At 37.4% G+C, this 24843-nt stretch overlaps 1 protein-coding gene across 1 annotated transcript in view; it reads right to left on the bottom strand.

Annotated features, from left to right (window-relative positions):
• Nucleotides 1-1532: 1532 nt before the first annotated feature.
• HEATR5B (HEAT repeat containing 5B) overlaps nucleotides 1533-24843 on the bottom strand; it is a 49012-nt gene continuing 25701 nt past the window's right edge. The window contains exons 21-33 of the mRNA XM_010175867.1: nucleotides 23947-24091; nucleotides 22845-23084; nucleotides 20818-21069; nucleotides 18599-18780; nucleotides 17433-17501; nucleotides 15184-15363; nucleotides 13662-13899; nucleotides 12761-13021; nucleotides 11816-11943; nucleotides 11483-11627; nucleotides 6681-6950; nucleotides 4132-4356; nucleotides 1533-1720 (exon numbers count right to left, since the gene is read on the bottom strand). Coding sequence (XP_010174169.1) covers nucleotides 1533-1720; nucleotides 4132-4356; nucleotides 6681-6950; nucleotides 11483-11627; nucleotides 11816-11943; nucleotides 12761-13021; nucleotides 13662-13899; nucleotides 15184-15363; nucleotides 17433-17501; nucleotides 18599-18780; nucleotides 20818-21069; nucleotides 22845-23084; nucleotides 23947-24091 — 2523 coding nt within the window. The remainder of the gene's footprint in view (nucleotides 1721-4131; nucleotides 4357-6680; nucleotides 6951-11482; nucleotides 11628-11815; nucleotides 11944-12760; nucleotides 13022-13661; nucleotides 13900-15183; nucleotides 15364-17432; nucleotides 17502-18598; nucleotides 18781-20817; nucleotides 21070-22844; nucleotides 23085-23946; nucleotides 24092-24843) is intronic.

Raw genomic sequence — 24843 nt, 5'->3', positions numbered from 1 at the left:
TAATATAATATAATATAAATTGACTATTCTGCATTCACAGAAGTCTATAAAAAGCTCCCATGAGGCAAAATTGGGGCTGCTTCAAAGTGTATAAGGCATGCTCTTCTGTAAAGCTTACCCATTAGCATTGAGAAACAAGGGTCTCTCAACTGAGTTCCCTTGGTGGGACAAAATGAAACTGAGTTCACCAGCCTTCTGGTTATTACTATACATGATACCTAACACTTCAGACTTTTGCAGGTGGTAACAGTTTCAAAAATACTCCTGTATTTCTTATGAGGCAGTGGCAGATTTTTTTCCATAATCAGTTCAATGCTTTTAGTACAATCAGTATAATGCTTTTATTACAAACAGGTGTCTAGTTACTTGACCCCAACAACGAGTGTTTTATATTCTGAAAACTAGAATGAACACACAAATATTACAGAGTATACGTTCTGCACATCAGTGAGAAGAGTGGACACAATCTGGCTGCTGTCAAAGCATTCTGTGTGAATTTAAGTTCCAGCTCACTGACAGCCTTCCAGCAGGATGGTGGGCAAAGATATACTTCTCTCACTCTTCATGTGTTTATACAGAGTTGAGAGTATGACATAAAAGTTTCTGTTTAATATACAACTGATATTTCAATTTATACACAAAAATTTTAAGAAGCTTTCCACCCTAAGTCAGGCTTCAGAACCAACATGAGTTTTATGTCTGTGCCAGAAAACTCCAGTCCTGCTGCAGAGAATTATCAGTCTAAAAGGATTCCAAATGCCTCACTGTGAGCCCAAACACACCAGCATTTTTTGTGTGTTTTTCTTCTCAGGAATCTCTGCCATACTGGTTTCGGAAACACTATAGATACTTCTCTTAAGCTCTTACCTGCAGATTTGTATACCCACTCAAACTGATGTATACATGGCTGGAACAGTTAAGCTGAACTATACAGCACGTTAGGCTGCTTGAACAAAGTCAGTCTGCAACTTTTAGTTTCCCTCTTTAGTAAGAAAATAACTTAGAAGTTCATTCACAAAGACAAACCAAAAGGCAGAATCGAAATCAGAAGACAGATGACTGACAATCTGTAGATGTTCTGATGGTGAACACAAAACTTCATTTTTGCACTCCAACTGAGTTTTGTATGAACATGTAAAGTAAGTACAGGTTTTGCACAAATAAATATATAACTCATCAGAAATGTGGGCTGTAATTTTATCTAAAGAAAAAGTGGTTTAGTTTGTATTATAAAAGATCAGCATTAATGTACAAATGTCACCACTCTGATAATTAACCTTTTCATTTGCTAAAATTCCACATATCAAAGACTTTTTCCCTTTTAAAAAGCTGTGAGTCAAGAACCTGGCACAAGGCCATGAATGTACATTATCTAGAAGCACTTAGTTTGGGTTGTTTTGCTCACTAAAGAGTTTCTATAATGTACTGTTGAAAATTCTAGTTACTTTGACAAGCACTATCTGTCTCTGAAGTGAAGGCATCACAAAGTACTCAGGAAATATAGTAAATATATCAGGATTAGTTTTTCTCAGCTATACATTATTCACATTCCTATAACATGACCTTACCCAAGGATCGCAGGAATTTAATGCACTTTTGAATCTGTTCATACACCCATTTTGTAAAGACTGCACTCCAATTATTTCAGTGCTTGCTGACCAAAGGAAGAGAGCAATAGCTGTAAGTATGCTTACTTCATCAAGAATAGGCTTAGAGGCTTCTGAAAAATAAAACCAAACATGCTGTTAACTTACTCCAAAAATGGTTTAGAGTTTTTCAGTAAAAGCCAGTGAACACAGATAAACTTATGAAGAGGAAACAAATGTACTTGAAATTATTTGCAACTGCGTACAAATATGCATCTACTTATTAAAAAGTATCCTTACTGATCGTGACTGACAAAAAGCTGAGCAACTCTAGTCTAATAGTAGTTTTAATACAGTAAGTCAAACTTTCTTGAAACTTAAATATCAAGGAAAACAGATCACCCACACTTTCTCTAAGTAATATTTTTTGTTTTCAATGTGTAAACAAGAGAGGAAAAATGTAATTGTTTTTGGATCTTTTCCCCATTAAAAATATACTTCGTTTTTTTTTGTTTTTACTCTCTCCAGCTGATACAGCAGAGTACGAAACTGATATCCAGCACGGCAACAACTTTTACTTAACGTGAGGTTGCACATAACAGACTAGCTGAGCTGACAGCTACCTATCATCAATAAGAAAAATCCTACTTTAACCTTTCCCGCTTTTCAACTAGTTAATATTTGCCATTGTAATCCTTTTTTTATTTTTCAGTCTCTGTCTTCATGGATCTCATTCATGAATTTACATCAACAGGGAAAAAAAAATATATATAATTATTATATTATTTTTTATATAGACATATATATAAAAAGTGCTGTTCTGCTGGTTTTGTTGGCCAGATTGGTTCTGCTCTCCCTTGAGGGGCAGAGAAACAGCAGATATAGTCAGCAAAATGAAAAATTGACTTAGCCATGATATGAAGCCTCACTTCAAAAAACTACTCCAAGCATTTTAAGTGACAGTTTGGGGTTTTTTTAAATTTAAATTTTATTGAATTTTGAGACTTGAAATTGTATGCAGTGGGATCTTGCTTAGATTCTTGTGTGCGTGATGTGCCCAACACCACAGAAGACCGGAAAGAAAAAAGAAAACATACACTCTTGCAAGGAACCAAGAAAGGTTTCTGAAGTCTGCAAAAAAGCCTAAAGCTAGTAATGTTTCTGGAAAGAGGGACTGGGGAATCTTTACAGCAACAAGAGGCTGGAAGACAAGAACTGATGCGACAAATCAAATTAGAAGTTGGACTTGGTTAACACAAATCTACTGATCCTTCCCCTTCAGACATTTTCAGGATTGTTTGCAATTACCTACTCGCTCTTTATCTCTCACATGAGTAACTCCATTCAAGCCCCTCTTCAGTCTCTATAAATGGCTCCTTGGGGATGTAACGGGATGTTTTTTGGCTGAACTACTATTATGCAAATGACAAATCTTTGTGTCTCTCTTTTGCTAACTATGCAGCTGAGACTGTACATATTTTTTGCTTTACCAAGAAAAATAGTCTGCGGTTCTCTAAAGAGACACAATAGACATCCTGCTGATGGGTAACAGATTTTTTTGTCAGGAGTAGGATTTTTTCTCATCACTGAAAGCTTGTAACATTGGGTAGGGTATTGTGAATACCCTACTACAGTCTGAACCTTGCCACAATGATCCCTTGCTGTCTTCACATTCATTCACTTTAACACTCACTGTCATTAAGACTATATGAATCGTGTTAGTAAACGCTTAAAATACACACTGATTGCCATTTTTCTTGAGGTTTAATTCAAGAACCTCAAGAACATGTCGAGCCCATGTACAGTACTGAACAATTACAGTTTCAATAAAGAGATCAGTTTACAGAACACTGTTTTGGCAACTAAAAATCACCTCTCCTTTAAGTTAGCAGGTATTCTGTGGAAAGAGGAAAGGAGGAGTGGAAATGATAGTTTGCTCAGGCCTTGCCAACATGTCTGGAGTTGCCAGTAGTCACAGAAATTGAGGCATGGTCCAGGAAATGAAATGAATTCAGATTAGAACTCCTTTGGGTTTTACTTGTGAGTCATTCAGTAGATATCAGAAAGACTAATCAATATCAGAAGGTAGATTTTCAAATTTGAGAAACAAGTTACTAGCTGAAACTATGAAGACTGGTAAGGTCAACCTGAGAAAAATCTAAAGCATAAAATAATACCCACCCTACAGAAAAGGCCGAGGGGGGTGTGGAGCTGCAAAAAGCAACATTTCTATGATCAATACTGTCAAAGAAAACAGACCAACAAGGACAAAACTGGGATGGGAACTCCCAAGATGTGACTGTACTTTCTTAAAGCAAATATTGTCTTTGTCTTCAACCCAACCTACTAAATAACTCTGATTAGTTATGCTCTGTGCACTTGGGTCTTTCTCCCATTTCAATTTTACAAGCAATTCATCACCACTTTTAATCCCCAACCCTCAGACATGAAGCCTATTAAATCACAGGCAGATACAATATGCCTTTTCATTACACCAAAACTCAGTTCTCTAATTTTAACTCTCCTGCACTGTGAAGCCACTTACCAGGTTGAGAGTCTTCCAAGATAGATGCCAGAGTGCTGCGGATAAGACCTGTCCACTGTTTCTGAGTTTCATCAGTCTTAACTGTTGGAAGAGTAACAATAGTTTTTATCCCTTGAAGGGCTGCACTGACTGGAGGTGGGACCTGATTATCTGCCGATTTTACTGCTGTTTCTTTCAATACTCTTGTAATCAGAAACAGGATAGTGGGTAAGACTGTCATACATCCTAAAAAACAAAAACAAGACAAAATACAATTTCTGAAGTTAATTCCAACATGTGTAGTAGATAACCTCTTTAGCTTTCTCAGTGTGGATATATATGGCTAGGAGACAAAGGAGACGTCAAGATAATCTGCAATTCAGGTAACAAGTGATATGTGTCATTCAATATTTTATCACCAAATCCATTCATCAGTACTACTGAAGTGTATCATAATACAAGTCATACAAGCCACCACTTAAAATGTTGCTGTCAATTCAGGAATGATGATTCAGCTATTAAAGTTCTGCCCTACATGGCATGTGATACATGGTATGTATCATATCGAACACATCCAGATTGTGAAATATCTTAAAACAGGATCAGCATATTGCTAGGGTCCTATAAATTAACAACAATAAGAGATCTGGAAACAGGTATCCAAACCAAGTTATGGCACTTTCCAAGGAAGCTGGTACAAGCCCCAGAAGCAAAGTAAGGAAGTTATCTGGGTGTCTCATCCTGGGTAAAAGCTGTAGCCGTCTGGCTACTCTACAAAGGAGATAAAAATTATCTTCCTCCTACTACACTGTTTTTCGGAAGAAATCCACATTTATCTGTATGCTTTGTGTAGCCAGTCCTGCAGATGCAAGTTTGACATACTCAAGAAATATTGGTCAAGTAACATATAACCTGACTTTAGACACATGGGAACTTTATTAGAAAGAGTTTCAGTAAAACACATAGACTTCAAGCCCCTGTAAAAGAAGGGTCCTTTTAATTTTAGGCATGTAATATCAACGTACAGCTCACTTCAGATAGTCAAGTCTCTTTCTGTATCTTTTCTATGCCTCATTTTCCCACACCTCTGGAAACACAAATCCCACCCTCTTCCTACTTCTGGGAATGCTGTGAGGATAAATACATTAAGTTGAGTAATTGGAATAATGGCTGGAATAATTAGAGTAATGACTGGAAAGGACTGCTGGACATCACCTATTCCAACTCCCTTTTTCAAAGCTGCAGTTCCTCTAGTCCAGATTGCCCAGGATCTTGTCCAATGGAGACTGCAAGATGCTCATGCTTTAAAGAAAGAGGAAGGAATATAAAAACGTACTCAATCACAGAAAGTGATTAATTCTCTTTGTTCAGTTTTCCTTACATCCAAAAACTCAACAAACATAAATGTTTGTGCATGTACTACCCTCCCTGCTCCCTACAGCTATCAGCTGGCAACATCTTCTGGATGAGGAAAAAAACCCAAACAAACAACAAAACAACTCTAGCAGTCTCTGTAGACTAATGGTAGTTTCTGAGATACTTTCAGTGGCCACCTGCCAAATGTGGCCACTGAAAGTGAAGGGAGTCATGCCTTCACTGCAGTCAACACAGAAGTAGTATCATTACTCTTTTGGCCCATCCCACTCCACACCCTGGCATTAAAAAAAAAAAACAAAAACAAACCACAAACCCACAAAAAAACCCGCAACCAGGAATCAAATAAAAACAGTGCAGGACTCCAGGTCAACTCAAAATCTACTGTTTTTTAAAGAATTGCAGGACACAAATTGTCCATTTGAAGACATCCCATGTTGTGTTCTGAGTATGACTTTGTCCAACTATGTTATTTACGATGCATCTCATTAAGGGAACAACCTTGAAAATGTCTTATCTACGTCAGTGTGCGAAATCTCCCAGAGATCCAGAGACAACTCTTCAGCAATTTGTTCTCTGAAAAACAAAACTCAAAGAACACAGCTTCCCAAGCAATTGTGTCCTTTACCCCCGAACTCCACTCAGTGCAATTACCCCAGTTTACACATATCCTTTGTGGCAGTCTCCCTGGACAGAAGAAAGCTCCATTTAGTTTTGAGTCGCATTTGGGATGACTGACAGCCAACGGCTGCAATCCCAGTGTATCACAGACGCATTGTGCTGTTTTTTCCTCAGGAGGATTCTCTTTTCATCCAGCTGCTACTTTTTATCAACGTCTTGGGAATTTACTTATCACTGAGATGTCTGTGTTCTTTTATAATAAGATTAAATTTGGACAAAAGGTTTCAAAATCATGAAAAAAGGAAGGGAAAAAAACAACAATAAAATCATAGCGATATGGAGTTCATTTCCTCAGCAAACTTGCAGCACACATGCACTTAAAATCAAATAATTTCCTTTACGGTGCTCACTGGAAAAGCCTGAATTCTTAATTTATTTTAGAACCTAAACGTAATTTTTAATAGATGACCGTTAAAGTATCCTGTGAAAATATATTTTATTTACTTTTAGCATCATGTGCTCACTATGCTTCCCTAGAGTAGCCATTCAATATGTACTTTTTAACAATATCTTACCTGCTGGAGAACACAGAGAAGGCAGGTCAGACAGTATAGTAACCGTGGCAGCCACAAGACGAGCACTTTCCTCAGAGAGGTGGGATTTGGCAGCAATGTGACTTGGAGAATCTGACACTTTTGAACTCAGATGAGGCATATGCCTTACTAGGATAAACATGAGCAATTCCATGGCTGCAAAGACTAGAGATTTTCCAGGCACAAGACCACCACTCTCACCTCCCTCTCCTAAAGCCAGAGGATTTTCTTTTTCCTCAGTATCATCTTCATCTGAAAAAAGGAAAGAAAAATCCAAGGAGACAGTTAAGAAGGATCCTATACCAAAGACTACATGAAACACTCTTTAAAAAAAAGTTTAAAATCAACAGGAAAAAGTTGCTTCACAGTAAGATATGACAAATATGGCTCATATCAAACTTAATTTTTAGTTAGAAAGACTTAAAGGTGTTTAAAATGCTTTATAAGTATTCTGATTGCAATAATACTTAAAAATCCATCCAGAACTACGAAAAAGTACTAATACTTAAAGAAAATAAAAATGCAGGATTTTGCTTCTTATAAAACCTTTTATAAAATTAACAGCAATGACTGCCAAATAAATAGGCATGACAATATTTTTTTTCATTTAATAGCTATTAATTAAACGTTCCACCCTGACAAAGCCTTATTTCAGCCTAAATTGATTATGAAATAAGAGAACTGAAAAGCATTGTAGGATTCTATGTCTGAGTTCATTATTTCAGAGCATTCAGTTGAAAAAGTCTCTCTTTTGAATGGCAGCTTGGCCAGCTGCAGTCTTTCCCTCTCCCATTAAACAGCGACAGAGATTCAGTAAGTCAAAGTTGGCCTGAACTACCCCTATGGAGCTCCTATGAATTAAAATCATTGCTAGTGTTATCACATCCACTGATTTGAAAAATGCAACTTACTGGGCCTATAGTAGACAATTCAATTAATTCATATGAAGGAACAGAGCTTGTATTTTTAGCTGTGCTGGTTCCTCAAGTTCCAGCAAAATCCTCTCTCTGTTTTTATGTGGAAAATGGGTAAAAGCTAACAGGTTTTTGGTTTTTTTTCCTCAGCAGTATATTGTGCCAGACTAAGATGGTAGTTTTCCTTAGTAAGAGAATATTCTTTGGGTTTTACTTTACTTTTTTCAGGTAAAAGAAAACATGGCAGACCTAACCTAACCAGGTATTAATGACCTATTTGCCAGGTTGCCACCTGTAAACTAATTATCTAGCAAAGATGGCAACAGTACAAGATTTTTTTAAAGAAATAGTAAAAGGATGATTGAACAGGGAGATGCTCTGTTAAAAGGAAGACGTTACTAAAATTACCTCAGAAATTAGCTTTTGGACTGATGCCAATACCCTTACCAAGGATATTCTTCTATAAAGTAGAAACAAACTAACAAAATATGCTGATGAAAAGCCTAAGCAAAACACCAAAGCTGAAATATCATACTAGAAGAAGCAGGGAAAAAAAAGAAAGAATTAATTTTACTAAATCTATGGAAGGCAAAGTAGAGGAAGAGGATTCATGTCTATCAACTCATCAGACAATATCAGAAAAACTTCAGTTGAAAGGGGTCTCCATAAATCATCCATGTCCAATCTCTTGTTCAAAACAGGGCCAACTTGAAACCTAGAGCAGGTTGCTCAGGGCCAGTCATTTTGAATATTTGCAAGCATGGAGATGCCACAACACCCCTGAGCAGCTGTTCTATTGCTTCACTGCTCCCATGGTGACATTTTTTTTCCTTGTATCTCATCCAGATTTCCATTGTTGCAACTTGTGTCCATTGCCTCTTGTCCTTCCACCATGTGCCTCTCTGAAGAACCTGGATTGGTCTTGGCTTTAAATCCCCTTTAAGAAGGGGGATTCCTATTCTATCCCATATTAACCCTCTCTTCTGCAGACTAAACCAGTTCAGCTCTCAGCCTCTCCTCATGCGTCACGTACGTCATCATCCTAAGCAGGAAGGGGGAAGGGCGAAGAAAACTAGACACTACTCCAGATGCATCTCCACAAGCTCAAGTTGAAAGGAAAATCACATCCCTTAATCTACTGGCCATGCTTATCTAGTGCAGACCTGTAGTCTTCAGCATGGCACAGGCACACCAAAGATTCACATTCAACTTGTTACACAGCAGATCTGCTATCCAGTCTGTCAGCCCACCAGCCTGTACCACTGCACACGGCTACTCTATCTCAAATGCAGGATTTTGCACTTGTCTGCTTAACTTCAGCAGGTTCTCAGTCCTGCAGCTCAAGATTCTCCTGAAAGGCAGCACTGCCCTCCAGTGTATCCACCACTTGCACAACTTGGTATCACAACCTTGAGCACCACAGCTTTTCACAGGTGACTACAGCAGCCTCAGCATGTTGTCAGCCACCTCTCTCAGATGCATCCCATCTTTTACCTAAGTGGTCCCTAACCTGATGCCCATCTACAGTAGGTAGCAACTCTCTCCCTAAACTTGCTCACTAGGCACAGGAGCACAGGAGGACTGAGCAAAGAAGACAATAGTGGCTCAGTTTTTCCCCTAATGTGCTTTGTCATTGGATCACCCAATCCATTCAGCAGCAGGTCCAAATTTCCTTGGTCTTTTTGCTGACAACGTATCTATAAAAGCCCTTCTTGTCACACTTAACATTCAACACCAGTCTCAGCTCCAGACAAATCGTGGCTTTCCTAATTCCACTTCCTCCATACCTGAGCAGACATCTTCAGTAGTCTTCCTGGGAAGTCTGCCTTCACTTCCACTATCCATACACGTCCTTGTCACATTTGAGCTCGGTCAGAAGTTTCTGTTCAGCTAAGTCAGCCTCCTGCCGTGTCTGTCTGTCATCCTGCACTTTTGGATGATCTATTTTTTGTCACCAAAGATGAACCATCTTTCTTTCCTTTGCTCTTCTTGGAGGCATACCGCAAGATCTCATCTGCAAGCCCAAGTCTGCTAAGTCAGCCCAAATCTTTTGCTCTGCTACTTGCTTTCTTAATTTCTCTCAAGATCATGAAATTCACTATCTCATGGCTGCTACAGCCACAGCTACCATTACCATTCATAACCATTTATTCTGTATTAGTGAGGAGCACATCCACTAAGCACCTCTCTTATTTATTTGGAATGTCCAGCACCTGCACTGAAAAAAACTGCCTCATATGCTTGTGAAAGCTTCAGATTATTAGCATCCTACCATGGTGCCCTACCAGCACATGTCTGGACAGTTAAAGTCTCTCATGAGACTTTAGATTGCAAATGCAATCCCATAGATTGTGAATGCAAAGTTTCTTCCAGTTGTTTTAATGTGGCTTCACCCACCTCCTCTTCTTCATTAGGCAGTCTGTGGCAAACAAGAAGAGAGTTCCTGACTGGAACTCTCCCACCTCTCCTCACCCTTCACTTCCTCTCAGTGGTATCAGTTCTAAGCTGTCAAAGGGGGATGGCTGGCCCAGATACCTACCCTGACAGCTTGTTCCTCTTCTCCTCTTGACACAACCTTGCAACCTCCATCTTCATGGGAGTCCTATCCTCCAGGGAGATATTCCAGCATAGCCTATGACCGACCCTCCTGTGACACATGGGGCTTTGACTCCTGCACTTGCACGATCTCTGCAAAGAACGTATCTTTCTCCCATTTGCCTTTCCTGACACTACACATCCTGCTCACCTTCACATGTATTTCCTTCACATCTCACACATGAGACCAATGTCACCTTCAGCCCTGGCTGCACAGACAAGCACCTGGAAGACATTCCCATCAGGACTTTAGGCTGAATCTCAGAATCATAAAATACCAGGTTGGAAGGGACCTCAAGGATCATTTGATCCAACCTTGCTTGGCAAAAGCACAGTCTAGACAATATGGCCCCACACCCTGTTCAGCTGAATCTTAAAAGTTTCTAAAGTTGGGGAATCCACCACTTCCCTGGGGAGTCTATTCCAACAGTTAACTGTTCTCATTGTGAAAAGATTTCCTCTTGTTTCCAATGGGAATCTCCCCAAGAGTAACTTGTATCCATTAACCTTCATCTTTACCATGTGAATGTCAAGTCAGGTCATTAGACCTCTGATGTGCCAGGGTTGATTGCTCCTCAGTACACAGACTGTGTCTTGCTGTATGTCACTGACATCACTACGTTGACTCTAGCAGCCTTGTACAGTCTTGAGCAGCACTTCTGGGCGGCATGAGCACGCCTTTCCATGCCAGCTGCCTTACTCCTGTTTGCACACCCTATTCCCATAGCTCCTGGTTGCTGACACACCCTGAATGTCAGTAACGTCAGAACCCAGATGCAAGTCTGCTCCACTCCTGGCAAGATCTCCTGGGCCAGCAACTTTTCATGCTGGTTCTAGTAGCTGTTCACTCACCTTGTGAATGCCAGTTGTGCCAGGGATGCACTGTAAGACCCTACATTGTGGGCTGAACCACTCAACTTCAGAAAAAAAGGTAAATGAAGTGCTAGAAGACAGTCAATAGAGAAATATTAATGTAACTGAGCAAGGTATTAGTAAGACCCTAAGTGGTGTGCTGGCTATAATTTTCATTGCTCATATTCAAGAAAAATGAATGAAAATCAGGACATGAAAAGAGTAACTGCTAGAATGATGAGAGGAAGAAAAACTACACCTTACAGAAGTTAAGAAATCAGTAGGTAAGATTATGAATACATAAAGATTATCTGTGGAATACACTTCAGTGTAACCATACTCTAATGTATTTGAGTTCATTTCCCCATATGAAAACTGTTGCTTATTTACTCTGCAAAGCAAGCCATGTTTTCAAAATCTTACTTAGTGTGTTCCTTTTTTCCTGCAAATAATCTTGAGCTGCTCTTACTATCTGCTGGACAACTCCTGTAACCAGTAGCTGGACTGAAGGAGGATCCCAGGTCAGGAGGAGCCGGTGAAGCACACTCAAGAGTTCAACACCAAGGAGCTACAGTAAAACAAAATACATATTAAAAAAAAATTAATTAGGACTTAACAATTCCTAATTGCTATGTTGCTTGCTTATGATGAGCAAATACTTTTCTCACACAAAAATAATTACAGCTTTTGTAATCATCACACATGAAAGACCAAGACCTAGAAAAAGCTGATTGTCACAACATGCTCATACAGTACCTGATCCTCTGCAATATGGATCCTGGCACAAGGGGAATCCAATAAAGTATGAAGTGCTTGTAAACAAGATGTAACATGTTCAACAGGCTCTTCAGGTCGTGGGGAACACAGAAACTGTATACTAACACCTGAAAATAGCAATAATTAAAAAGAATGTTCATATCATCATAAACTCAAAGTTTTCTTTTTTAAATTTCTTTATTAGTATAGCAGGTTCTTAAAAACTTCATAAAGATACATGTTTTTCTCAATTCTTCCTTCAAAGCAAAAGAGTTTATCTATTATAAATAGCAGAATTGTATTCACTTTCTCTTCTGCATCATGTCTTCCTCAAAATTTTCCAGGAAGAATAATAAAGCCTCAAAAATTATGCAATATTCATATTATATATTGCACATAATTCTGGTTTTAATTATCTGTGTATCTCAGCAAACTGCTGGCATTCCTAAAAGCAATCACATCCACCTCTTAAAGCTGTTAGATAACAACAAAGGGAAACAGCAAGTGTTACTCACAGATGAAAAACTGATGCAAAAGCTATTCCATGTGACTTGTCAAGTATCAGTCTCTACTGAACTGTGTTTTTATGAGGGTGTGTATTTTAATAACCTTACAGCTTTTGTGTCTTTGAAGCATAACGTTTTGTATCATCTGAATTATATTAGAGCATATAACAGAACAGTTCCTACTCATTTTATTCAATTACATAAATAAACTAAGAATCACACTGATTACACCAAAAATATTCTGTTAAAGCTATAAACACAGGGGGCAGAGAGAAATGGAGAGGAGGAGACAAAGATATTTTGAAACATTACTGTCCAGATATATGTTCAGATATATCCATTTTAAACTTCCCAGATTTCAAGAAAGTATCTTTTCTTATTCCCATACTACTTCATAGTACTATGTGCCGGTACTGAATTCTAAGCTTGTAACTCTTACCCAAAATTAAGTGCATTCGATCTTTGTTTATCTCCGGTAAAGACTTAGTGGTAGGTGGAGTTCCAGGTGTCTGGTTTAACATAATGGATGTAGCACATTTCTGTGAATTGGGCATTGCTGCAGCAGGCTCTTCTGTTGATTCTGAAGCATTAAATCCTGTACTGTTTAGCCAAAGCGCCACTGCATGCAGTATGGGAGCCCAGGAGTTTCGGTAATGCAGTCTAGCTGTATCAATTGTTTCTGGAGTGTAAAAAGCTCCACCTGTTAAATTAGCAAAGCAACGGTAAATTCTGAAATTCTCTGCAAATAATAGACAAAGAGCACGTGCTCTAAATTTATTAGTTTGTTTACTCTGGGTGTATTTGGTCATGTACATATTCAGATGTAATCCCTGTTAGTGACAATGCATCCCAAATCTCCTTGCAAAGGAGCACGATTAGTACCTCTCATAAGAAAGTGCAATGGCCACGATGGAACAGTAAGCAGAGAGCAAGAAAAGCAGGCAAAGTTATCGGATCTTGCAGCATTTTTCATGTAGAACACTCATTCTTAACTCAGTAAAATATTATAAGGCAGTATCAGCTTTAATCTCATGTTTTTCTCATAATGAACATCTTTTTGCATTTGATATCGAAGTATTAGAGGTGTAGAACCATTCTTAATTCTACAAATAAATGGTTTTAATGTTTTCTGTGATTCAGGTAAAGAATATCTTCATTGCAGGTTGAAGGAAAAAAGCACATTCAAACTTCAAACATAAATTTCTGCCTATGTGTAATAGGAATGTATCACTTGCATAATAACCACTTCTGCCAAATAATTTATAGAATAATTGTAAAGTCTCAACTAAGGGTTTCTTTCTGTTTGTCAAAACACCACAAAAAGAAATTCCAGTGCTTACCATCTGGTGGAAGCTGGGTAGCAAATTCAGCTGGTAAAGTTAAAAGAGCGTAATCTTTCAGTGCAGCTAACCAGAGACGGCTAAGTGCAGGCAGCTCAGGCTGCACAAGTGTTATCAAACTGTCTGGTGGCAACTCATCTACAGTACCAAAATCATCCTCATCCTCCTCTGTGCTCTTTAAAACACGCTTTGGTTTGGTCTCTGCTTCTTTCTTAATTTTCATGGCAACAACGTATACCTAGAAGAAAAAAGGGTATGAAAGTACATGCTGTGAGATCCTAAAAAGAAAAAAAAGCAGCAGCCATTCCCACATGAAAGTAACAGATGCCATACACAGATGACTCATTGGAAAGTGACTAAGGAAAAAAAGATATTTTCAATACAATTACTTTTTATTTATTTTTTTTATTTATTTCTACCAGTATATAACACTTAAGGGCAAAAATGGCACGTCCCTAAAACAATCTGGCTACACACTTCTTTTCCTAAAGAAGAGTCAATTACTGCTGCTCTACACAGATATATTGATTTAAATAACTAATTTTATTAAATCAATCCTTTGCATCCTTACTGCAAAGATTTCTTTCACCTACATTAAGAGCTACTAGATAAACTAGAGTGTCACTTTCTGGGAGCAGATTAGGTATAATAAAGACATGTAAATGGATTTAAATGTGTTACATGAATATAAGAACATTCATATGTTTGTCTTTGATAAATGCTATGAGAGGATAAAAGGATTTCCAAAAACTTAGATAAATATGGGAATAAGCAGAACTATCAGAAAAAATAGACTAAAAATAATCATTTTTAGAAAAGAAATAGACTAGAAATAAGGGTCTTCACACAACAGATGCTCCATATCAAAGCTAAAAATTACAGTATGGGGTGATTAACATGACACAGCTGAAATGTAAATACTTTCCTTTGATATTTCAAAAGTAGCTTCCAAGAAAACGTAATTAAAAAAACTCAAACCTTGAAGTACTACACTAAAAGAAACCAAAATACCATTTGCATAATTATATGTAGAGCTCTACAGCATGCAAATAATATTTCAGGAAGCAAAGTAATGTAAGCAGTGCTAACTCTGTCTTTTGTAAACAGCTGAAGATTTTTCATATTCCAGCCATTCCCCAACAATATCTACATTAAGCCTGAAATTTATTATGAACAATTTGACAAACTCCTTTTTAATTCATTGCAATATTTTATCAGAATGTAATTTAAGGTTGTATGGTTTTTAGTTTTTTTTAAAGTTTAAGAGCAATAAGATGGAAGGAAAATAAAAATCTGATAGGGTATGAGTACACACCTTAATACAGAAAAGTGCAGTAAAACAAAAAACAATCAAGCATCACTGTAAAGTGGATCAAAAAAGGAAGAGAGAAAGATATAGAGATGAAAACATGCCAGGGTTGGAATTGCACCAGGTAAGGAGGAGGGCAGGTGCAAGGTGTGAAGCTGCTATTACATTGCAAAATCTTTCCAGACTTTTAAAGATTTAATGGTCAATGTTTACCTCAGCCCATGCTTTCAGAACTGCAAGTTTTTCCATAGTAGTTGCACTCTCTCGGTAAAGCTGGCTAGAAGATCCCTTTCCTGCTTGCACTTTATCCAGGGAAGAGACAAGAAGGTTGTGAACGCGGCGGAGATCATTCAGGTCACTTACAACCCCACTTCCTATCCAAGCGCTACATACCTAAACAACAAAGTTTAGAATCATTCTAAGCTAGCAAAAACCCAGCCACATTATAAATGAAAAAAACAAAACCCCCAAAAAACCAAAACCAAACTATGACAAGAACCAAAACAACCACCACAAAAAAAAAAAAAAAAACAACTTAGCAGCTCTCTTCCTGCTTAATATAAAAAAACCCAAGGTTTTCCTTCCCCCCCCCCCACCATAACAGAATTGCTCAGGTGAATGGTTACAAAAGCTGTATTTGCAAAGCATGTTACAATGAAACTTAATAGATACATGGAAAATGCATAAAATATTTTTTTTATCCTCCATAAATAGGTAATAACAAATTTTTTATTCTGTTCCCAAATGTCTGGTTAAATCATTCAAGTAAGGGTGATTGCATTCCCTGCCAAGAATACAATGGACAGCAATCAATAAAAGTACATCTTTAAAATCCCACACTTCTCAAATCATATATTAAGGTTCCATACTAATGAGAAGCTTTCAAGATCTTTAACATCAAGAAAACACCTAGAAATGAGTGAGATCAAAATCTTTAAACAACTGGGTTCTGATCTGGAACCAACAGTACTACATTCTAGAATAACCAACACCAGACATGGTACACAGAGAGTTGGGTGTCTCCCCACTTTTCTTGGGAATTAAATGGACCTAAACAGGTACTTAAAATCCAAACACCGCATAGATCAGCTGCTCCTGTCTAGTACTATACTTTGGCATTCATCCTCTGAAACACATTCACACCCGTAGTGTGACATAACGCAGGCAATAGAATTGTGGTGCAGCTGCTTTTCTTAAAAAAAAAATAAAATAAAATAAAATTAAATTAAAAATCTGGAAAGATAGACACATTTAAAGTAAACACAAACACAAAAAGTGCCCCGAAGGTGCAAGGACAAGGCTGCCGAAAATCTACAAATCTGTAATTCGTTCACAGAAGGACTAAGACCAGCTTCACTCCTGATGCTGGGCAAGTCAACACCTGTTTTAGTAATGACATAAAACTATAACAACATCAAACTCATTCAGTACAGCTCAACTCTGTCCATGTAACTTCTACAGAGCGAGTTAAATATCCAAACCTAATCTCCAACCATTTGATCCTGTAAGTGCACACATCCACTTTGAAACTGGTTGACTAGGGAAGATTTTGACAAGTTATAAGGAATGTTACATGTTCTCACATAAACTGCCTGTTCATCTAGCTTTAAATGCACAGAAACTTTCTGTAAGGTAAGATGAGCACATTCTTTCCTATGTATGCATACTAAATTATGCCATATTTGATCTATCCTTACAAATTTTGCTGCAAATTATGAGTAGAAAACAACAACAACACAAAATCATAGTCCTGCTGGAACAAGATTTACTAAACAAAACTCATATACACAAAGTTATCATATTAAGACTGATGTCATAGCTAATTAAACTGCTGCTTTAAACTACAGTAGTAATTTAGCTGTGTAAACCATGTACTGGATGCTACTACAGCTACGTCACCAACAGCCGATTTAAACTAGAGCAGCACAAGATCACACACAAGAAAAAGATACACACACACACACACACACACACACAACTTTCACTGAATTGTCAGTGAGGGGTTGTTACTATGACTGTAATGAGAATGCCCAGATCTTGTAAAATCTAAACCAGAGTATTAACCTGAACAGAAGTTTAGTGTCTAAGGGTAAATTATAAGTAATCAAAGTATTTGATCAGACTGAAAGGTATGTCAATAAAATCATTACTAACGGTCTCATCAAGCAGGGGTTTTTTTGTTGGGGTTTTTTTTTTTTTTTTTAACAACAAATGCAGAATTGACATGAAGACATAATTAGTTTCAGAAAAACTAAATATTTTCTGATGTAGCTCCCTAAAAGGACTTCTGTACTTCTGAGGAGCAAAATATATTACCAGGATGCTCAAAAGATGTTGTAAAAACATCACACTTAGGTTTACAAAATTTTCCAGTCATTTGCTACTGCCTCTCTTCTGCATCCTTCTTCCAAAGAGAAGGAAAATCAGTTTGGCTTTTACTATCTGAACATTTTTCTCTGTACCTGGCAGGCCTTTGCAGTTATATCAGATGGTGTATCTTGGGAAAAAGCTGGTCTCAGAGCAGCTCCAACCTGTTGACAGGAAGAAAAATTAAACAATCCAACTAAAACAACAGTGATACAACATTCTTTATCTCACCCTGTTTAAAGGCTTAACCACATACATAGAACAAGCAAGACAAGATTGTCAATTTTGGCATTATAGTTACACCCCAAACCTATTTTTGCTGCCTAGTAGACATTTGCAATAGTATTTCTGAAACAACAACAAAGTTCTAAACCAGTTTTTTCCTACTTGCCCACTGCCTTTTTAAGGCTCAACTACCTTTGTCAAGCATGTGGCATCTTTCTTCTGTTAATGAGTATCCTTTTAATCATGAAAGTAGTACAAGTGCCATTTATGCTAAGGCTCAAGAAGCCAATGACTTATTGATGTCTGAAAGGCACGTGAAATCAAGTGTTTACGGTTCGATTTGCATCGAGTTCCCAAAATGACAAATACTGACAAAAACCCTTTTAGGCAGCTGTTATAAGGCGGCATTTTTCTGAAACGAAAGGAATCAAGTCAAAGAGACAGAATTAATCATTACAGCACTACAGAAGGAAGAAGAAAAAGGTAGGAAGTGAAAAGGATGAAAGCCTGCCTTTAAAAAGTATTTGCAAAGATCCCGAAGACACAGTGAAGACAAAAGAGGGGAAATTGTTAAGCTATACAACAAAATAAAGCAATAATACCCTAAAATAAATCTTCAACCGTCTACATCCCATTCCTATACTTTCGTAGTTTTCATTTAAACAGAAGTATATTCATTAATTCCCAAGAAATTTGATTTATTAGATTCTGTGTAGAACTGAATCAGCATTATTTTCCAGATCCTAATTCTACAAATGAAATGCTATTCTTGCAAAAATTAAATTTAACTTGTAATATTTGGCTTTCAAGAATCGATAGCTACTTAATTTTTACTTTCATCAGCTACTAAATTACAATAAATAGGAAGAGATCCAAAAATATATTTTTGAAGAGATAAATCAAAGAGTCTCTTCAGTACATCTTCACACACAAAAATCTCTTCACAGGTCTTTTGAAGTTATAAAATGTTCCTAAAGGTAACACTGGCATACTTGCACAAGAAGACAATTTCCTGAACTTATAAAGGAGAACTCACGTTAGCTTGATACTGCTCCAGTATCACATGGCCTGGAAACTCTGGCTCAGGAACTGATGCAAATTTCTTGATAATGTCCTCAAGAGCTTGCAGACCCGCCATTCGTAGCTGGTTGCTGTGATCTGTCGCAGCCATGAATGCCATTCGAATAAGGTCAGAGAGATGCAGTACTAAGAAGTCATCTTAGAATAAAACAGAAAGAAGCATTTAGTAACTTAAAAGACAGCTAACATGACAGGTATTTGTAACGTTTTCCTTGTTGACATGTACAAATTTTACCTATTCTTTTTCAGAGGTCCACATTTAGGGTATGGAAGAAGGCAGGTAAGAATGCAACCTATTTTTCTTCCTCCCTCCACCACCTTAAAGTGATACAAGGACTTTTATTCCCAAAACAACCTTAAAAATTAAGCACAATTTTGAAACAAAGCTAAATATATGATATACAGAAATTGCACTGAATAGAGTATGTAAATGTGGCTTAGTAGCTTAGAATAGATTAGAACATTTAGTAAAGCTAATTTTAGTGATCCCCCCCCAAACCTACATGAAATGTTCAAGGCAATTCCTGTTCGAGTCCTATGCTTACAGTGACCTCTGCTGATTAAGGAAAACTATGTCAAATTTAAGCACCTAAAAACTGAGCATGCCTCTAGTTCTGCTTCCAAAAGCCACATCCAAGGCTGTTAAGTAAGCGGCAGACAACATGCAGAAAGAACTATACATAACTCGGTTACATCTCTGAAATTATTATTCTTCTCTATTTATTTTATTTATTTCCTTACTCCTAATTTGAAATTACCAGATGTTTTACAACTAATATGAAAATAAATTATTTAAAAATATAATATCTAGGGTGACTAATAAAACCCACAAATTATGAAAGCCTTACATATTTTCAAGTCTCAAGGTAAAAAAGAAAAACTTTACTTTGCAGCTGAAACTTTCAGAGCATGTCAGTAAAGAATGACTAGAGATCACCTAAAAACTACAACGTGGTAAAAAGTCTGCGCTTACTTTTTCAGACCATCACAGATGTTAGTAAAATTTAAATATTTTGGAAGGTGAAGCTGTAGGGGTAGAAGTTTGCTGAGTTTTCCTTTTTTACAGTGATACCAAACACACCAAGTTCACTTTAAATAAATTCAGAGATGTAAATTCTCAGTATTACTAGAGGCAGTCCTCTGCAGGATTCTATGAGCAGCAGTTATTTCATAATTTTCTCTGCAATACAACACCATCTCAAAGTAAGTATTCCCTCTTAGTCCTCAAACAGTGACCTCGGCCTCAAATCAAGTCAGAAACAAGATTCTCACAAAACCAAAGCACAGTGCTGGAACCAGACTGCATCAAAGCAACACAAGCAAAGACTTGATATATCTTCATATCGTAAGACACCCTCAACAACACAGATACTAAAATCCATTAATCCTATGCATTCTAGGATGCTCATGATACTCATTCTATGTACACAAAGTCCTCATGAGCACTACATGGGTGAAAGCAAACAATCCCTATGCACCAGAACCAACACACATGGACAACTGAAGGACAGAAACCTCCCACTACCTATTAGAAAAATGTTTCTTTACAAAATAGCTATGTCATCTCTGACCTCTCAATTTTGATCCTCTAACTCATAAAAGTATCTTCAAAACATTAGCTTTAAAACTAATATTCATCACTCTCATAGATAACAAAAGAATGAACTTCATAAAGCAGCTGGGTCTGTGTCTTATTACAACTCCCTCCCACATCCCTCTCTCCACAACCAATGTCAGAGCAATAATTACCTGGCCTTCTTTCTTTCGTCTTTCCTAGCATCCCTTCAGTGTGGAGATGCTAAAATAATCTCTGAAGTCTAATCCATTGCTGTCATAATGTTAAATTCAGAAACTGCTCCCAGCTCACCATTAGCTAGAAGTTTACTGCTTGTTTCAGACTGGAGAAAAGGCTTGCAAATCTAAGGGAATTTTTTTTCAAGCACATCAGTGTCAGAATTTATATCCTCCAGCAAACCTCATTCTGTGTTCATGGTACGGTAACTACAGTGGTTATACAACTACAGTTTGATTGACTTTTGCTGGTCACTTCCTTTGGTTTTAAACACTGGAATGAAAGGATAACTGCTTATATTTTTTTCCTTGGTTGTGTAATCTTAGGCTGTAAAGAAGTGTCAAAATTTCAGAAAAATTAAAACCAAAACATTCTGTAATTACTTTTTGGATTTTTAAGTCTGGCTGAACGAGCCAGCGCCAAATCGAAATGTGCCTTGTTCGCGTTCTCACACAGCATGATAACTCGGCACAGACAATCGGCTGCAAACACGCGAGTTGCCCAACGAGGTGCTACAGAAGGCTTGGATTTATCCTCTTCACCCAAGGTGGTAAACATTGTATCGTCATCCATCTCATCCTTCTTCTCTGATTCCTCATCCTTCCCTCCTCCCAAGGGAGCAGCAGTGCTCATGTCTAGAACAGAGAACAATTAAAAAAAATATCCCACTGTTACAATCCACGGAAGACAGCTAAGGACATATTCAAGCCTTTCCTCACACTCAGATTCAAAACAGACTAATTGTTCTGTTGAAACAGTAACATTTGAAAAATATAGAAAGGCATAGTAATATCAGTAGAAGAAATGTTTTTCACCTCTGATCTGGGCTATATTACACTTTATTTGGCTTAAATGATATAAAATAAATTCCTGTTACTTTAATTCCCCACATAGCTGAATCCCCTATCTAAACTTCTCAGCTTTGAAAACTAACCTGTTAAATTGCCAGTAAACAGGGTAAGGAGATTACCAGGCTCAGAATCAAAGAATCAGCTTAGCTTCAAACTATTCAGCTTCTGTTTCAAGTAAAAGCTAGAGTGCATATTAAACTGAAACAAAACTACAAAGTTCTATGCCTTGGGACATGTATGCAGCCACGTAGGCAGTTTATAGCATCCACAAACGTGCTGTTTAACATTCAAAAAATTATTTTCTCTGTGTGGCTGTGAGATTTCATTTCAGAAAATAAAATTACTTCAGGGATCACATAAAAAAACCCAAAATACAAACAGGGACAACAAACAACTCACCAAACAAGCATATACGCTTCTAATCAGAAATGAGAACATAAAACCTCAACAACAAGGTCTAAATTAGCAAAGTGCCAAGATACCGACAAAAATTACTCTGGCAATAATCAGAGGAGAATAAGAAGAAATTATTGCAAGGGTAACCCACCCCAACCAAGGCATGTTTCTTAGAAAGTCTAAATTTAAGCAGCCAATCCACAACAAGGGTGTTTTGAGAAGGCATCCAGGACCTTATATGGTTGATTTGTAAATTTCTGCTTAAAAAGCAAACCAGATTTTGTTCATATGCCAGTTAGTTGGATCAAACGAGTTCAACATGAAGTTCCTGGCTTATTAAAGTACAGCTGAGAGAAATTTATTTAAATATGGTTCTCTCAGAGATCATTTCATCTACTAATAAATAAAAAAGAGATTGGACAACCATGTTAAAAACTTTAAAACCCATCCTGCATGTAATGAGAAAAGGACACTTCAACTTCACACTCAGGAAACAAGGTCTTTCTCATTGGGCAGATATACGGTAACTAGATTGCATAAAGAACTCATTGGTAGCATTACTCATCAGTAAACAAAGCTGGCAACATTTGGAAAGAGCTTCAGGATGAACTAACAGTATGCCAATAAACAATTACAAATGCAAGGGAAACAAGCATAATCTGCGTCACAACCATCCTACAGGCTGAAAAACAGGAATAAGGTCTCAGAGGACAAGATCTGTGCAAACAAGTATGGAAAGCTGAACAAGCAAAAGCTGCATCACCATGGTAACCCATCATCATATTAGTAACTCACAAAACCTCATAAAAGAAAGTTCAAAGGGTGTACAGCACTCCTCCTTCTGTATGGTCCTGATACATAGAGGCTAAAAATAACATCTCCTTTCACTAAGATATTGAAATGTCAGAGTAATAATGATACTGCTTCTCTGCTGGAAATTCTATAAAGCAGCTAACTTTTTAATCTTAAAAGCAGTATTATAAAACTTAACACAACATTGATTTGTTTTTTCTAATCAAGTTTTAATGCACTATAATCAAAGTTCTATATACAACAGAAGCTATATCTTAACTAGGATAAAAGACAAGCTCCAAAAAATACTGCCAGAAGATGTTAATACTAAGGACACGGTGTTGTTTATGCCAACACTATAGAACACTTACCACTGGAAGCTGCAAGAACATCCTTACAAAGCATTAGCCAGTGAGAAAGGTTTTCTACTGCCAGAGATGAAAGCATATGTCCCAGAGTATCGTGGATATCTGAGCACAACTTCCGATCAGTCTCCCGATCCAACATTCCAAAAAGGACACCTTCGAGGCCTGTCTCTGTTATATTAACCCCCTGATGCCGGGAATGAGCATCTCGACGAGAACCAGCTCCTGGTGCAAAAGGATTGATATCTGCAAAATTATGAGAAATCTTTTCTGAAATCAGTAATTCAGTTTTAAAATTTAGAATAACAGACTAGAATTGGACACTTTGTATTTCTCTGTGTATAGTCCAGGCAATGAAACACCAAAATGTTACTGAATTTCTTCTGAATTAACACTAGACAGATTTTAATACAACAATTCATTTAATTTATTTTCTTCAAGACAAATACCTCCTAGTATTATTCCTGCCTCCCCACCCCCTCCCCCAAAAAAGTCTCTCTCTTCAAGGTACCCACACCACGAATTTTTAAAAACACTTAATAGTACTGGACTATAAACAATCGTTCCAGAGACAGACTTAGCTGGTGTGATTCAATACCAGTAAGGTCACGATTTTATGTGCATATAAAGACTGTGCTGATCAACAGTGTTCAGTCTCCTATTTTCAGAATAAAATGATACATGTAAGAATTGAACCAGCCAAAGTCCACAGGCTAGCAGATGTGCTGCTAACAGAGTATAGCACAATCAGATAACTCAATCAAACAGCATACAATTAAGTCAATTTTCAAAAGAGCAAGAAGTAAAATACCCAAAAAAACCTGTGTTTCCACTGTATATACTCTGCATTCCCTATTTGATTGCCACTCTCAATGGGGCAGAGAAGTTTAGTCTACAATTTAGCCTTATGTAAAGTTTAAGTGACATTCAAGAGGTGAGTGGGGGTGTGGCCAGAAGTTACTAGAGCTGGAAGGGACAGTTTTAGTTTTTTGTTTTGTTGTTAGGGGGGTTGTTGGGTTTTTTCCCCCCTCTCTGAAGGCAAAACACACATATGCATGTGTGTGGGTGCTCAACTGTTACAAAAAGGCTACATGAAAGAAATACTTACTGATGCCACCATTTTCTTTATCTCCAGCATTTTTTGCTAAGCTCATGGCATATTCACATACTTCTGCTGCTTCCCTCTGAGCAAGCTGTCGTAAACATGCAACAGCAGCCCGGCGAAGCAGCAAGTGGGAGCTGCACAAATGAACCTAAAATCAGAACCATTACAGGTGAGTGAACTGCTGCACCCTCATATCAATAAATCAGCACCACTAAAGACTAACAGCATTCTAGTTTTCATTTATATGCCTAAGTGTGAGCTGCTGGGTGCCAAGCTCTTTACAAGACCTTGAGAGTTCAGAAGTAAGCATTTTTTATAATGTACAACCGTGAAAATAAAGCTGACATATATAGAGCTCACAGCTATTACCTGGTTAAAGATGTAAGAGCTTAAATATTGGAACTACTGTGCCCATGTGATTTTAGACTAGTTAATAGTTATTAATCAGTTACACTCTTTGATACTACTCAACTTTGTATTCTGCTACAGCTGTAAATCAAATCATTTCAAACAAAAAGCCATCATCAAATGCATCACACGACAGCTATCATAAAAACATTTATTTCAAACTTCTAACAGATTTTATTGCATAAATTTTTATAAATGCCTCTCAATAAGACAGCTTCAGATTTCTTTGCTAACCAACACTAGTTTCTAATTCTTTTTGAATCACCTCAAGTACAAGCAAATATTTTTCTTATAGAAGAATTACGCATGGTCCCTACTTTCCTGAGAGGAAGTAGCTGCACAGAGAACTGTATGTTTTTCCAAAGTGGAAGAGATGAAGAGTGCTCTTTAAGAAACTCTGATTCTTTATTTACCCCGAGGAATTTGCTTCTAATAAACCAAATACACATTTGCTTTCTCAGTATTAGGTTATTATGTGGATGGAAATTGCTT

Source organism: Antrostomus carolinensis, unplaced genomic scaffold, assembly GCF_000700745.2.
Source record: "Antrostomus carolinensis isolate BGI_N321 unplaced genomic scaffold, ASM70074v2 scaffold20649, whole genome shotgun sequence".
NCBI classification, from domain to species: domain Eukaryota; kingdom Metazoa; phylum Chordata; class Aves; order Caprimulgiformes; family Caprimulgidae; genus Antrostomus; species Antrostomus carolinensis.
Note: the sequence above shows the minus strand (reverse complement) of the source record. Positions and strands in the feature narration are given on the sequence as shown.